The sequence below is a fragment of the Mesoplodon mirus genome, assembly GCF_964341445.2.
Source record: "Mesoplodon mirus genome assembly, chromosome: 2".
NCBI classification, from domain to species: domain Eukaryota; kingdom Metazoa; phylum Chordata; class Mammalia; order Artiodactyla; family Ziphiidae; genus Mesoplodon; species Mesoplodon mirus.
Window position 1 is genome coordinate 81,200,946 of NC_138977.1, and position 16,982 is coordinate 81,217,927.

The 16,982-nt window shown below is 35.3% G+C and overlaps 1 protein-coding gene across 4 annotated transcripts in view; it reads left to right on the forward strand.

Annotated features, from left to right (window-relative positions):
• Positions 1 to 16,982, forward strand: part of KLHL5 (kelch like family member 5) — a 77,100-nt gene that overhangs the window by 42,959 nt on the left and 17,159 nt on the right. For all 4 annotated transcript variants that reach the window (XM_082611489.1, XM_082611491.1, XM_082611492.1 and 1 more), the window contains 3 exons: positions 3,662 to 3,874; positions 12,685 to 12,871; positions 15,687 to 15,911. In XM_082611489.1, the coding sequence (XP_082467615.1) occupies positions 3,662 to 3,874; positions 12,685 to 12,871; positions 15,687 to 15,911 (625 nt within the window). The remainder of the gene's footprint in view (positions 1 to 3,661; positions 3,875 to 12,684; positions 12,872 to 15,686; positions 15,912 to 16,982) is intronic.

Here is a 16,982-nt window from a genome sequence, read left to right on the forward strand (position 1 = left end):
TTGGGTTTATCCTGCCTGGGACTCTCTGCCCTTCCTGGACTTGGGTGGCTACTTCCTTTCCCATGTTAGGGAAGTTTTCGACTATAATCTCTTCAAATATTTTCTCTGGTCCTTTTTCTCTCTCTTCTCCTTCTGGGGCCCCTATAATGCAAATGTTGGTGTGTTTAATGTTGTCCCAGAGGTCTCTTAGGCTATCTTCATTTCTTTTCATTCTTTTCTCTTTATTCTGTTCTGCGGCAGTGAATTCCACCATTCTGTGTTCCAGGTCACTTATCCGTTCTTCTGCCTCAGTTATTCTGCTATTGATTCCTTCTAGTGTATTTTTCATTTCAGTTATTATATTGTTCATCTCTGTTTGTTTGTTCTTTAATTCTTCTAGGTCTTTGTTAAACATTTCTTGCATCTTCTCGATCTTTGCCTCCATTCTTTTTCCGAGGTCCTGGATCATCTTCACTATCATTATTCTGAATTCTTTTTCTGGAAGGTTGCCTATCTTCACTTCTTTTAGTTGTTTTTCTGGGGGGTTTTCTTGTTCCTTGATCTGGTACATAGTCCTCTGCCTTTTCATTTTGTCTGTTTTTCTGTGAATGTTGTTTTCGTTCCACAGGCTGCAAGATTGTAGTTCTTGCTTCTGCTGTCTGCCCTCTGGTGGTTGAAGTTATCTTCCCCCATCCCCAGTCTTTATTCTTCCCTGTAGATTTCTTAGTTTAACTTTTACAGCTCAGGTTCAAATATTTTTTTGGATAAGATAAATATAAATAAAATAAAGCTGGATTTTTTTTCCTTTGTAATCATTACATAATTTATGTAATATCTCTTACCTAAGAAGGAGTTTTATTCACATGCAAACATTTGTATGCATTTAGGTCATTGCTGTTCTTTACAGTAGAGGCACAGTTGCTCCTTTAAGGCTTAGATATAAATTAAATTAAATTTAATTTAGCTCGATGTTTATAAAGCTATTTTCATAGCCAATTAGTTGTGGTAGTTTCTTTCTCCCCAAGGCCATTATTTGACATTATTCTGTTTCAACAGAGACATGTAATTGAATTCTAATAACAATAAGTAATTTAGAGGCAAGTTGTGTGATTTGAGTTGTTGCTGTGGGAACTGAATCAAAATATATAGCATAATTCAATCTTCAATTTAAATAAATCCCTCAGTAATTTCATGTGCTTGAAAACTATTCCAAAGGAGGAAAGAGCATAATGCTAGCAAGTGTTTGGTAGCATGATAGCTGTTTGTATCATAAAATGGATTTAAAATATGAAGTAAGCACAATGCCACAGAGTGAAATCAACTGTCACAATTAGCAAATAGTGCACGTACTTGGGATGTTCACTCATCCTGCACGAATACAAATAGAAAAGGATGAAAAGTTCCTTCTTGTAATCCTGAAATCTGGAAACTTTTGTTCTTGTTCTGACTGCCACTGAACATGACCTGGAAGACATCATGTAACCTCTACAAAAAAAAATCTAAGACTGGTTATATCATTACAAATATTGAATGTCATTGTGGATTTATAAAATAAATACAAACATTTGATTTTCCAATTTTAAATTTTGTTTCTTGATCTAGAAAACCTGTAAAAAACATTGAATTTTGCTAAAATACTTGCTTCAAAACCAAATTAATACTTTTGAAAAGCACTTTGTGTTTAACCTTGAGTTCAGTAGTATTTCTATAAGATATTAAAAAACTCCATTTTTACTTAATACAAATTATACCAGAATGGAATGGGCATTGTTCTGAAATAGATATATCAACAAATAAACTATTAATTAAATGAATATTTATTTAATCTTTTTCTCATTGATAAAATGCAATTAATTCCATTTGAAAGTATGGCAGTAGTTACTTCAGTGTTGTATAACTGTTGACAGTACTATATACTATACTTTTGAACAATTAGAAATGTATATTATTTTGATTTCTTCAGAATCTCATCTAACATTATATAATAAATATCTTTCCATTTATCTATGTGGTCTTTGTTCCTAAAATTTTTAATGCCTGAATAATAGCCAATGAGTTACAACCCCCTAGAGCTGGACATTTAGGCTAGTTCCCATTTGTTTTACTATTATAAATAATAATACAAAGAAGCACCATTAGAGAAGCATCAGCTTTTTCTTCCCCCTCTTGTGAATTATTTACTAAGGATTAAACTACTTGTGGTATAACTATGAGTTGAGAGCTTCAACATTTTTATAGCTCTTGCTGTGTGTTACCAAATCATTTTATAATGTCAGTATACAATTGAGTAGTACAGTTTGCTTGAAGCCATTCCAGCCCTGAGGTTTTATTAAAATATATTTCTGAAAAATGATAATCAGTCATTTTAAAATAGATTCATTTGGGCATCTTTAACAAATCATGATGAATTGAGGCAATTGAATGTAGTTAATTATTCATGTATGGTTTTCCTCTTAAGAATTTCTTGAAAAGGAGTGAAATGTCAACCCAAGATACATCTTAGATCAGTACCTAACTTGGATTACTGGAGGCTATATGGAAAATACAATTCTCATCTTAATATAGAAGATAATTATTGATAGTCCTTATCTCTAGCTCTAGTTTAAATAGCTTGAGCTATTTTTAAATAGCTCTGATTTAAACAGCCTTAGCTTTTTTTATTAAAACTGTATGCTGAGACAGCCATAGTACGTTAAGAAGCATAAGAAAAACATGAAGGGACAATACTTCTAGCATTTGTGTTTGTATTATAACTGTGTAAGCAGCCCATTAAGACTTGTATTAAGACTTGCATTAAGATTCGTAACCTTTTACAACAGAAGACTATTTCTTTTCTCTTTAGATTGTTTAGCATAATAGCCTAGTAAAAGTTATCTAAGGGCATTTTTATCTTCCATTTCAAATTATAAAGAGGCTGATTCTAGAATGTAGCCAGAACTGAGTCATCTTCGGTCTAAGGCCCTGGAGTCCCAGTGTACTGTAGGTCAACATTTTTGTTTTGGCTGTTTTTCCTATGAGACTAAAAGAACTTTGTACATAAATCAGGTAAGAAGAGATTAAAGTTTTCAAATCAGACCTAAAATCCTTGGTGGTCTTATACATAATATTAAAATACTTTTAAAGGCCAGTTTGGCTCACGGATAGCTCTAAGGACACATTCTCTTCCCAGGCAGAGTCTGAGAAGACTTCCGTGGTTCAGAATGGTCTTGGGAAATTTAGCCACCCTAGAGGCCATTTCTGGGTAAGAGAAATAACTTCATTCTCACCCAGGTATTTCACTCCCCTCTTGGCCAAAATCTTCTGCACCACAAATCTAAACTCACTTTTGATGTTAATCATACAAAGTGTCTATGTCATTTTTTCTATCTTCCTTTGAAAGATTTGCCAAAACTATTCCCTAACTTGAGCAAAGCAATACGTAAAAGTCCCAAATTTATTTTTTAATTGTAATAAATGATACAAAGCTTTAATTCTACTTACATAGAAATAAGAATTTTAACAACATAATTACAGTTTAAATGTTATTTTCTGCTGTGTTTTTTCCCTTGCAAGCAATAATACATTGTAAGGAAGGGCTTAAGTATAAACTGTGTCTTGGCATCTAATTAAAAAATGTTTAGTTTCTTTTAAACTGTGATGGACAGAAGAAACAATATCAATTATATGCTCTTTTTCCCTCTAGGAACATTTCATGGAAGTAATTCGAAACCAGGAATTTGTGTTATTACCAGCCAGTGAAATTGCAAAGCTCTTGGCCAGTGATGACATGAACATTCCTAGTGAGGAGACAATATTGAATGCACTTCTTACTTGGGTCCGTCATGATTTGGAACAGAGACGAAAAGATCTCAGTAAACTTTTGGCTTATATTAGGCTACCTCTCCTTGCGCCACAGGTAAACTCTTTTTGATTATTTAAAATCAACGTCATAATTTCAACAACAGTAGTTGCTGCGACTTTGAGTAGTCAGCCTTCCACATCTGTGGGCTCCGCATCTCAATTTCAGCAAAGCGTAGATTGAAAATTTTTTTTTTTAATTCCAGAAAATTCCAAAATGCAAAACTTGAAGCTGTCCTGTACCAGCAACTATTACATAACATTTACGTTGCATTTACAACTATTTACATAGCATTTGCATTGTATTTGGTATTGTAGGTAATCCAGAGATGATTTAAAGTATACAGGAGACTGTGTAGAGGTTATCTGCAAATACTACGTATTTGAGGTGAAATGTTGTATCCACACAAATCCTGGAACCAACCCCGTCCCCAGAATACTGAGGGACTACTGTATTCACTTTATGCTAATAACATTAATATGAGCTTATCTATTAATTACATTAATGTGAGCTTATTTATTCTATTCAATATGGTTATTTTATATATATCCCTATGAAATGTTAAGGTGAAAAGATAGCAAAAAAAAAATTCTGTTTGTTTTCAACCCAGAGGGTCTGACTATCTAAATTGCATCCATTAAGTAACATTGTTGCTTTGAGGTTAGTAATTTTATTTGACTCAGCTGCAGACCTATCCTAGCAACTGCAGACCTATCCTAGCAACTGAAGAATTAATAAAGCTGCTAATGAAAGAAACACTGGGCTCTAGGAACCAGAAAATTTAGATTAATTCATTTGCCACACATTTATTTAAGTATCCACTAAATGCTGGATTCTGGTGGTATATAAATTAATAACATGTTAGTAGTTCTGGCTCTGACATCCTAAAACTCTGTGACTTGGCAAATTCACTTACCTCGGTTTCTTCATCTGTCAAGTGGAGATAACATCCTTTGTATCTCACAGGATTTTTATGAGGATCAGAAAAGTGCTCTGTGAAATAAAATGTGTTATAAATAATATTAGTATGATTATTATCATTATTTTAGAATTGAGAGAGATCTAGTTGGTATATTCAAAGCAATCAGTAACATACTGACATGCATGGTTTCCCCTTTTTACAATTTCAGCTGGAATATACAAAAATTTCCTCTGCATACTTTGCTACTTATTTTGAGGCCTTAAATAGAGTCCTTGAAAGTAAAGAAAGAATGAGCTGTTACTGCTTGAGATCAGATTTTTTGTTGTTGTTGTTTAAAGTGCCATGAGTATTATTTTATTTGTATTTATCTTGAGCATTATATATTATTTCCATCTGTTGTGAGCAAAAGTTACTGTTTGTTCTCTACCTTATAGAAACAAAAATCAGTGCTGATGCTTTATAAGAAAGACCTCTCTTCACAGATAGAATATTGTATGAATTCATAGGAGCGAAACTACACGAACTGATGACAATTCAGGAACAATAACATCATAAAACATTTCTCTTAAAATCAGATTTCAAGATGAGAGGATTATTTTTGCTGATATCCAACAGAATTTTTTTCTTATCCTTTTCTAAATGAAAGAAAATAAAATCTGAAAAATCCTAGTGGACTTTGAAAAGAATCTGTGCAATTAAGTAACCTGACAATTTACTTCAGTCCTGTAGCTTCAAATATTTATGATACTATATTTGCATGACTCTAAGAGATCTTTAAAATTTCTTTTATCCAGGATACTGCTGATAATCATAGCCCTAAGATCTTAGAGTTGAAAGGCACTTTGGAGAACATTTAGTCTAACACCTGTTGTACAAATGAAGTAACAGACCAAAAAAGTAAAACCATATGCGCAAAATCTCAAAGTGATTGCATAAATCCCTTCTGCGTTGTAGTTTTCTTTGGCTTTGTTACTTGGCTAACATCGTATATTAGAGTTATGAGACAGAGGTAGGACTTGAACCCAAATAAAGTTCTATGCCTTTTCCACTGAACTATTCTGCCTTTTGAATGTACTTTGTGTAAATTTGCGAGGTGGGGGGAGGGACATCAGGTGGAGGAAGAAATAGATTAAAAAATAAATCAGGGCTTCCCTGGTGGCACAGTGGTTAAGAGTCTACCTCCCGATGCAGGGGACACGGGTTCGTGCCCCGGTCTCGGAAGGTCCCACGTGCCGCGGAGCGGCTGGGCCCGTGAGCCATGGCCGCTGAGCCTGCGTGTCCGGAGCCTGTGCTCCGCAACAGGAGAAGCCACAACAGTGAGAGGCCCGCATACCGCAAAAAAATAATAATAAAATAAATAAATAAAAATAAATAAATCAGTAATTACAGTATAATGAGATGAAGGCTGTGATCTATACATAAACATGGTATTATGAAAATAATTGGAGTGACCCACCCAGACCAATGGTGGTGAAGCTAGGAGAACCTCTGAAGTGTCAGTTTGCAGGCTGAGTTCACCACCCAAAAGAATGGGCATAATAGCCCAGGGAAGAAGGGGTTCTAGTTATAGAGCCATGAGCAAATATATCGTGTTCTGGAATTTGAAGATAGCTTGCATGGCTAGAGTACAGAAACAAAAGGGCAATGTTGAGATGAGGCTGGAGAGGTAAACAGACCAGATCGTGAAGGAACTCAGTCATGCCAAGGAGTTTGGATTTTATCCTAAAAGCAGTGAGGAAGTACTAAAGGGTTTTAAGTAGGGAATGGCATAATTATCATTTTAGTTTAGAAAGATCCTATAACTGCATTGCAGAGAATGGATTCGAGGAGTCAAAGTAGAAATACCCTAGGAAGGCTTTTGGATTCAGACCAGTGAATTAATCACTTCCTGGAAGTGGAGGTAGAGAAATTAATTACCAGAATCAAGAGCTATTTAGAAGGTAGAATTGATGCAACTTAATGACCAACTGAATGGTTCAGGTAAAAAAGAAAAAGAAGGGTCCAGAATAATTCTGATTTGTGCAACTAGGTTGATGAAGGTGCTGTTGATTAAGACAGAATACAGGATGAAGAGCTGATTTTGAAGGTGGGGAAGAAAGTAGAAGAACCATGTTCCCAGAGCTTCTCGACACCTTTAATCCTCTTAGAGTCTAAGAAGTTTTGAAAACTACTTATTTACATTGTTGAAGCCAAGGGGAAGAGAGTGACACTGATCAAAGAGAACATGAGGGTACTAAGGGTGGAACCCTAAGAATTACTAATATTTAGTGGTAGTCCCAAAGCTGCCTAAATACCTGTAGTACCATTAAAAAGAGATTGCAAGTTCTAGAAGGAGGAAATTTGGGGGGGGGCTGCATTGGGTCTCAGTTGCCACGTGGGCTTTCTTTAGTTGCTGCGAGAGGGGGCTACTTTTCATTGCAGTGCATGGGCTTCTCATTGCGGTGGCTTCTCTTGTTGCAGAGCATGGGCTCTAGGTGCGCGGGCTTCCGTAGTTGTGGCTCGCGGGCTCTAGAGCACAGGCTCAGTAGTTGTGGCGCACGGGCTTAGTTGCTCCGTGGCATGTGGGATTTTCCCGGACCAAGGATCGAACCTGTGTCCCCTGCATTGACAGGCGGATTCTTAACCACTGCGCCACCAGGAAAGGAGGAAATTTTAATATCATCAGATGCTACAGAGAAAACAGATAAGGATGGAAAAACCGCTGGATTAGCCCAATGGTTCTCAAAGTGTGATCCCCAACTATAGGATCAGCACCACATGGGTAATTGTTTAAGATGAAAGTTATTAGGCCCCCAGTCTACACTTACTGAATCTGAAACTCTGGGGGTGTTTATTAAAACACAAGCTAGCTGTGTTTTAATAAGCCCTCAGGTGCATCTGTTGCCCACTCAAGTTTGAGAACCACTGTCTTAGCTTGATGAGTAGCAGTGATGGAAGCCACATTGCTCTGTATAATTTAAACAAGTTAATAACACCTCTTGGAGCACTGTTTTTCTTTTCTGCAGTGGTAATACTCTATTGCACCATTATGGCATTTAGAGATACTAGCAGGGTTTTTTTTTTCTCCCTTGCTAAAAGTAAAGGGCAAGTTTGCAGACTTAGAGTTGTCAAGTGATGAAGTATTGAAGTAGACTCTGAAATCATCAAGAAAATGTTGGATTGTATTCTGAATGTTTTATTTTAAAAGATAGGAAAAGGATGAAGTTGCTAAGATCTTAAAAGTTCTCATCACACACCAAAAACTTGTAACTCTGTGGGGGTAGATGTTAACTAGACTTATTGTGATCACTTTCATATATATATATATATCTCAAATCATTGTGTTGTACACCTGAAACTAATATGTTCTCTGTCAATTATATTTCAATAAAAAACAAAAGTGAAAAATGAAAACAAAAGAAGTCTAGTGCCTATCAAATAAATGACTAATATTTTTTAATTGACATTAGATCCAGTTACCTAATGAATTTACTTTTGTGAAATAATTCCTTTTTCAATGAGGTTTTACCCTACTCCGTTAATAAGAAACATTCTATTTACCCTAACTAGAAAGAGTTCAACTGACTTATAGTAATTTATTGTAGTGTAAAATAAATAAATTTTATTTATTTTAAGGAGTTAAAATGATATAGGAAATCATATATATCATTGTAATCCTCATCCAAATGATCATTTTAGTGTGGCTTTTTTTTTTAACTCTGAATAATCCAGAAGACAAGTGCGTGTGTAGTTTTATTTTACCTTCAAAAGCATTTCAGGCTTTTCTGTTTGATCCCATTTTAAATAATGTGCATAGAAATACAGTTGGCCCTCAAACAGCATGGGAATTAATCTGTGTATAATGTATAACCTCCATATCTGAGGTTCCTCTATATCTGTGGATTCAACCAGTGGACTGTGTAATACCGTGGTATTTACTACTGAAAAATATCTGTGTATAAGTGGACCTGTGTGTTTTGTATCCACGTTGTTCAAGGGTCAACTGCATTAGGACATTATTTTAAAGATTTTGACACCTAAATTCTTAATGTTCCCAATGGTTACCCTGTATTACAAGTAACTTGGCCTCCACTATTCTGTTCTCAATTCTCATTATTGTTTTTTACTAAAATTCAGAAATATAAAATGAGTCAGTGTTTACATTTAGTATTTTATTTTACAAGTTTTGGATACCAAAACTTCTTTTAAAGGCTGTAGAGTTCATAAATCATTCACATTCTGTTTTTCACTCTTAGTAGTAGTTGAAGGGACAGTTTTAGTGAAATAGTCATATAGTGAACAAGTATGTGAGTGAAGATAAAAATTTACAAATGGAAAATGTTTCTTCTATTTTCTAAATGTTTCCATTTTAATAATTTGCCATTCTTTTATGGCAGAGAAGGTACATAGTATTCACCTAAAATGAAGAGTATGAGAATCTGTATTTTGTAGTGCTTTATCAGTGCCTTCTGAATGATTTTCCAAATGATATCTGGTACCTTCCATTTGATTAATCTGATACTTAGATTAATGGATTCATATTTCCTTCCATTATTTTCATCTACTTAAATATAATTAATTCCATTTGTTCAAAAATTATAGATAATGTCAGCATGCTAAGAAATATATTTTACTTCATATTGCAGTAACTATTGAGTCTTACAAGACTTTACTTTCTATAATTTTTTCACATTTATTTTTTTTTCAAAGGACTAAAGCAATTATATATAACCGAAGTAATATAAACACTAAGATTAATCTAAATGAACCAACTCAATGCATATTCATTAATGGCTTCTCTAGCAAGTATAACTATATTTTGTGTGCACAGAATAATATAGAATAATTAATACCAGAATTTATACTCTGGCATAGGTCCTGAGACTTATGTCTTAATTTGGCTTTTTTGCCTTTAGCACGCTGTTCTAATTTTCCAAATGCCACAAACTATTTTACAGTGACTTTTGTTAGAGACTCTTCCTTCTCTTCCATTATCAAAATATGAACATACTCTCAACATTATTAGCCATTAAGGCAATGCAAAGTAAAACTGCATTTCCCACTCACTCAAGTGGCTAAAAAGAGAAGATAGTAATAATTGTTGGTGAGAATGTGGAGAAACAGGAACCCTCATAGATTGCTGGTGTGAATATAAATAGTGCAGCCACCTTGGAAAACAGTTTGACACTTTCTTAAAAAGTTAATATAAGTTTATGACATGACCCAGCAATTCTACTCCTAGGTATATACCCAAGAGAAATGAAAACATATATCCACATAAAGACTTGCACATAAATGTTCTTAGCAGCTTTATTCCTAATAGCCCCAAACTGGAAACAATATAAGTGTCCATCAACTGGTGAATGGATAGACAAAATGTGGTGTATCCATACAATGAATTATTATTCAACAGTAAAAAAAAATGAAGTAGTGATACATGCTACACATTGATTAACCTCAAAAACATGCCAAATGAAAAAAGCAAGATACAAGAGACCGCATATTGTATGATTCTCTTTATACGAAACATCTAAGGGCAAATCTACAGAGACAGATTAGTGCTTGGAACAGGAGATAGGAACAGAGATTAACAGTAAACAGACATGCGGGATCTAAGCAGGGTAATGAAAATGTTTCAAAACTTTTATGATAATGGTTGCACAACTTGGTAAATTTACTAAAAATCATTGAATTGTATACTTGAAATGGTGAATTATAAAATATATAAAATATACCTTATATTATCAAATACAATCCTACAGTGTATCAAAAGGATAATACACTATGACCAGGAAGGTCTTTTTCTAGGAATACAAGAATGGTTGAGTATTAGGAAATCTGTCAAGGTAATTATATCAGTAACTTCAAGGAGAAAAAGCCATATGATCATATTAATAGATGTATAAAAGATACTGGAAAAATTAGCAACCATTCTTAATTTTAAAACTCTAAAGTAAAATAGGGAAAGAAGAAAACAACCTATCTATAACAAAGATGGATTACTAAATGCTATAGTAACTATTATCTTAAATAGTGAAACACTAAAAACATACCAATTTAAACCAGAAAAATGGATACTCTATATCACCGTAATTATTTAACATTGCTTTGAAGGTTTTAGCAACTACAATAATAAAATAAAAATGAAATAATTAGCATATATATTAGAAAAAGATGTAACTATCCCTATTTGGTGATTATTATGATTATATGCCTAATAGCTAGAGTTTGATAAGGGAATGTGGTAAAGTAGTAAGTTATGATACAAGTGTACAATGACAAAAGATATGTAAAGTGGAAATTCAAAAATCCATTTCCAGTAGCAACAAAAATAATTTTTAAAATATATTTAATATATTATTTAATACATTTAATATAAAATTAGTATATTTAATTTAAAAAGACATAATAGTACCTATATAAAGAAAGCTATAAACAGTGGAAAGGCTTCTTGAACAAAAAGACTTAGCATCATAAAAATGTAAATTCTCCCAAAATTAATAAATTGAATGTAGTTCATATTAGAATGCCAACAGGATCAAGATGGCAAAGGGAAATGAGACAAATCTGTCTTAAGTTTATATGGAAAGTAAAGATGCAAAAATAGCCAAGAAAACTGTGAAAATGAATAGTGAGGGTAGATTTATATCATATAAGCAGGAAATGCCATAAAGATGCTGTAATAAAATATAGTATTAGAAAAGGAATAGACAAATAGATTAGAGGATCAAAGAGCAGATCTCATATATCCTGAGACTATTTATGACCAAGGTTCAATTCAGTTGGAAATGGAGGGAATTATTTAGTAAATGGTGCCAGTACAGAACTAGCTATTCATTTAGAAGAAAAAATATTTCTCAACTCATCTTCTGTTTAAAAATTAATTTCATATGGATCAATATCCTAAATGAAAGAAATAAGGCAATAAAGGGGCAGGGAGGGGGATGGAGAACCAAGTACAAAAAGAAAAAAAATAATTTTTTAAAAGGCAGGGTATGACCATATTTATGCATTTACATGAAATTACATAGGTAAAAAAATAGGATTCAGTGAAGTACAAGGAATTTTAATTCATTTAGAATAAATCACCATTTGGAGTTCTTTGCCCCTTAAAAAAATTGGAAAGTTTTGTTTTTGCTCTTGGTTCCTGGTTGAACATTCTTTGGAGAGGTCAGATAAATGCAGTCTAATTAGTCAACTCCTACTTATTATTCTTCAGTTAAAACTATTTCTGACTTAAAGAGTAAAATGATTTATTTTAGAAAATCTGGAAAATACAGAAACATACAAAGAAAGATTATTTAAAACACCAGTTTCCCCACTACCCAGAGATAAGCACTATTAAGATTTTAAAGCATACCACTTCTCCTCAGTTTCTGTTTTTCAATGAAATGTAAAGTGTAAATTTTGTAAATGTTGAATATTTTAGTTAAAAATAGATGTCCAGACTTGGATTTTTTTTTTTAACTTTTCGCTTTATCTTTTTAAAATTTATTTATTTATTTATTTATTTTAATTTTTTTGGCTGCATTGGGTCTTAGTTGCGGCGCACAGGATCTTCGTTGAGGCATGCAGGATCTTTCCTTGTGGTGTGCAGGCATCTCTCTAGTTGTGTCGCGTGGGCTCCAGGGTACGTGGGCTCTGTGGTTTGCGGCATGAAGGCTCTCTAGTTGAGGCTCACGCAAGCTCAGTAGTTGTGGCATGCGGGCTTAGTTGCCCCACAGCATGTGGGATCTTAGTTCCCTGACCAGGAATCGAACCCACGTTCCCTACATTGGAAGGCAGATTCTTTACCACTGGAAAGCCCCTTGGATTTTTTTTTTAATGAGATCATTTCCATTTGTGAACTAGTTTATTCTTTCAACCTTACTTTATAAGTAAACCTTATAAGAACCTTATAAGAAAACCTTATAAGAAAACCTTATTTTCTTGGTCATTCAATACACATACTCACTATTTCTTCTAGTTCCTAGCAGACATGGAAAATAATGCACTTTTTCGAGATGATATAGAATGTCAGAAACTAATTATGGAAGCCATGAAGTATCACCTACTACCAGAGAGACGGCCCATGTTACAGAGTCCTCGGACAAAACCTAGGAAGTCAACTGTTGGTACATTATTTGCAGTTGGAGGAATGGATTCAACAAAAGGTATTAAATAATCTTTTATTTGAAGGAATGGAAAAATGAATATTTTAAAAATTTGTATTGAAGTATAGTTCATTTACAATGTTATGTTAGTTTCAGGTATACAGCAGAGTGATTCATCTATACATATACATATATCCACTCTTTTTATACATTCTTTTCTCACATAGAGAAAAGAGTAATACTCATTACAGAGTATTGAGTAGAGTTCCCTGTGCTATACAGTAGGTCCTTATTAGTTATCCATTTTATATATAGTAGTGTGTATATATCAATCCCAGTCTCCCAATTTATCCCTCTCCCCTTTTCACCCTGTTAACCATAAGATTGTTTTCTACATCTGTAACTCTATTTCTGTTTTGTAAGTAAGTTCATTTGTACCATTTTTGAAGATTCCACATATAAGTCATGTCATACAATATTTGTCTTTCTCTGTCTGACTTACTTTACTCAGTATGACAATCTCTAGGTCCATCCATGTTGCTGCAGATGGCATTATTTTGTTCTTTTTTATGGCTGAGTAGTATTCCATTGTATATATGTCCCACATCATCTTTTTTTTTTTTTTTTTTTTGCGGTACTTGGGCCTCTCACTGTTGCGGCCTCTCCCACTGCGGAGCACAGGCTCCGGACGTGCAGGCTCAGTGGCCATGACTTACGGGCCCAGCCACTCCACGGCATGTGGGATCCTCCCAGACCGGGGCACAAACCCGCGTCCCCTGCATCGGCAGGCAGACTCTCAACTACTGTGCCACCAGGGAAGCCCCTGGAGATACATTTTTTAAGATATGTGTTTTAGACTGTATTTTAAAATCTTATGTTTTTAAGAATATGTTTGATATTAGCAAAAGAATTTTTAGTTACTAGTTCATAAGACTATGATACTGCTTAGTGAACTAGATCTAAAAGGAATAACTTAAAATTCAAATTAAAAATCTTCTTTAAATTCATTAGTGAAGAGAGATGATTAGCAATGCCTTTTTATTTGAGGAAGGAAGAAGTTTTTAAGGTCAAGTTTAGAGTGATGATTCAAGTATACTATTACATAAAATAATCAGAGTGTATGAGTAAAATCTCATTAAAGCTAAAAATTACAAAGAATATTATTCAAATTCAAATATATATATATATTTTTAAATATATTTATTTATTTATTTTTGGCTGTGTTGGGTCATCGTTGCTGTGCACGGCCTTTCTTCGTTGTGGTGCACAGGCTCCTTGTTGCGGTGAATTCTCTTGTTGCGGAGCACGGGCTCTAGGCACACGGGCTTCAGTAGTTGCAGCACGCAGGCTCAGTAGTTGTGTCTCATGGGCTCTAGAGCACAGGCTCTGTAGTTGTGGCACGCGGGCTTAGTTGCTCCACGGCATGTGGGATCTTCCCGGACCAGGGCTCGAACCCCTGTCCCCTGCATTGGCAGGCAGATTCTTAACCACTGTGCCACCAGGGAAGTCCTCAAAAATATTTTTGAACAGCTACTGTATACAGTGGAGTCTATTATATGCCACTGAGAATGCAAAGATGGAAAGAGACTTGGTATTTATTGCAAATAACTTAAAATTTTTGTAAAGTAAATAAAAAATAATAAAACTCAAATATATAAGAAAAATATATTTTATATATATGCATATATATACACACACACATATATATAAACCTTCAAAGGTTTCTTGCCATATATGTATATGGCAAAACTGTTTCTAAATTTTAGGAGATATCAATAACGTCTGTGCTCTGGAGACCTAATTGTAGCAAATACTTTAGAATAAATGTTTGTCTTGATTGTACTTTTGTAAGAATAGCACTGATAGCATGTTGTATTAGAAGCTTAGAAGAGAGAAGTAAAGTCGATGCTAATTGAACTCTTCATACCTGGGGGTTGGGTGTTTGTTTTAGCGGAGTAGGTCTTTGTTTTCTTAATTCCACTATTCTTACCTCATAAAGAGAACAAAAGAGTTCCTTGGCTCTTCTAATTCTTAAAAAAATGTAGACACTGTCCAGCAGTTATTCCCTAAACTTTCCACTCTCATAGCTCCCAAAGCACTTGATGCACACTTATGCTCTTGTCTTTCCTGGTTGCAGTAGAGTGTGTATCCTCCCCCTTCTCCTATCAAAGCCCCTCCCCTGTGCCCTGATACTGCCCTTTCCTGCCTCTTCAGGAACCTCCCACCATTCATGAGGATCCCTTCATCTCCTGTATTTTCAGCTTCCTTCCCCACAACTAGATCCTTCCCATTGACTCAAGTTTTTCCACTTTTAAAAGCAAAACAAAATGAAACCTCCCTCAACCCACTGAGTAATTCTTATCTCTCTCTTCCTTTTTGTAGCCAAACTTCTTAGAGGAATCGTCTATGCTCACTGTCTCCATTTCCTCACCTCCCAATCATGTCTCAACTGCTCAAACAAGGGACCCTGCCTAAAGTCATCAGTGACCTCCATGCAGCTAAATCCAGTCATACTTTTTAGTCTTCATCTTACTTGGTACTCTCAGCAGCTATACACTTTTTTACTTTGGCTTCCACGGTGCTAAACTACCCTGCTTTCCTCCCACTTCTGGCTGTTGCTACTCAGCCCCCTTTGACAGATAATCCTTTCTCATTTGACCTCTTAGTACCAGAGCCAGGTGTACTCTGGTACTAGAGAATAGTAGGAGATGAGGACAGAGATACAAGCAACGATGAGCTCATGCAGGGGGCTTATTGTAATATATTAAATGTATTACTGTCACTGCTAATAATATACTTTTGTATGTCTAATTTCATAAAACACTCAAGCATGGTGAGCTTTTTATTTGCCTAACTTCTATCTATCACTATTAAGGAGCAACAAGCATTGAAAAATATGATCTCCGTACAAATATGTGGACTCCTGTAGCCAATATGAATGGGAGGAGGCTGCAGTTCGGCGTTGCAGTGTTAGATGACAAACTGTATGTGGTTGGAGGAAGAGATGGACTGAAGACTTTGAATACTGTAGAATGCTACAACCCCAAAACAAAAACTTGGAGTGTGATGCCTCCTATGTCTACACATAGGCATGGCCTTGGTAAGCATAACTGCAGATTCGTTCATAAGGTCATACCCTAGGCTTGCACGGCATTTTCACATTCTTTACCAGGCAGAAGAGCAGTGTGGCAGCTGCTGGGCCAACAGCAGTCACCAAGCGTTCCTGCACATGCTCCCTGTCATCTGAGAAGCAGAAACAGAGAAAACAAGCCTGTACATAAATGTATATTGTGCAACCAGCACAAGTGAAAATGTGAATATTTAAGAACTGTGGTGTACCACGATGGACTGACAAGCCACCTTTTGACATGTGGGTTCTATGTTGACAATTAGTGTTATCTAACCTAATTGAAATGCATACTTATTTAAAAACCTTTAGCATTATTGTTTTTCATCTATATCCCTTATTTTTTAAGCAGAAATGAGTACGACACAGAAAAATTTTGAGGTGGCACAGAGAATGTAATGATAGAGACTTTTTATTCTTTAATTCTATAATTCACTGAGCAGATATTGATTAGTGTGTGCTATATGCCATGCTCTGTGTTCTGTAGGTATACAAAGATGAGGAAGATGAGGCTTGCAATGTATGTGTATCATCCAGATTTTGCTGCATAACAAGCCACTTTCAAAACTTGGAGGCTTAAACCATGAGCCATTTATTTAGCTCGTGGATCTGTGTATCAGCTAGGCAGTTCTTCTGGTCTGGACTGTCTTAGGAGATTTCTGCTGGGTTTTCTCATGAATCTAGGTTGGGCAGGCAGGCTGGTTGTCTGGTTGATCTAGAATGACCTCACTCACGTGTGTACTGGTAGACAGGCTGTCAGCCTGGGCAGCAGAGGCAACTGGGCTATATGATGCAATCATTCAGGCTAGCCCAGGCTTCTGCACATGGTGGCAGTCACAGGGTTTCAAAAGCCGGAAGAGAAGGCATGCTCCAATGCACAAACACTTTTCAAGCTTCTGCTTGCCTCTTGTTTGCTAACATCCCATTGGCCAAAACAAGTCACATGGCCAAGCCCAGATTCAAAGGATAGAGAAATAGACTCCTCCTCTTGATGGGAGGACCTACAAGAATCACTTTGAAAATAAGCATGTATTCTGGGAAAGG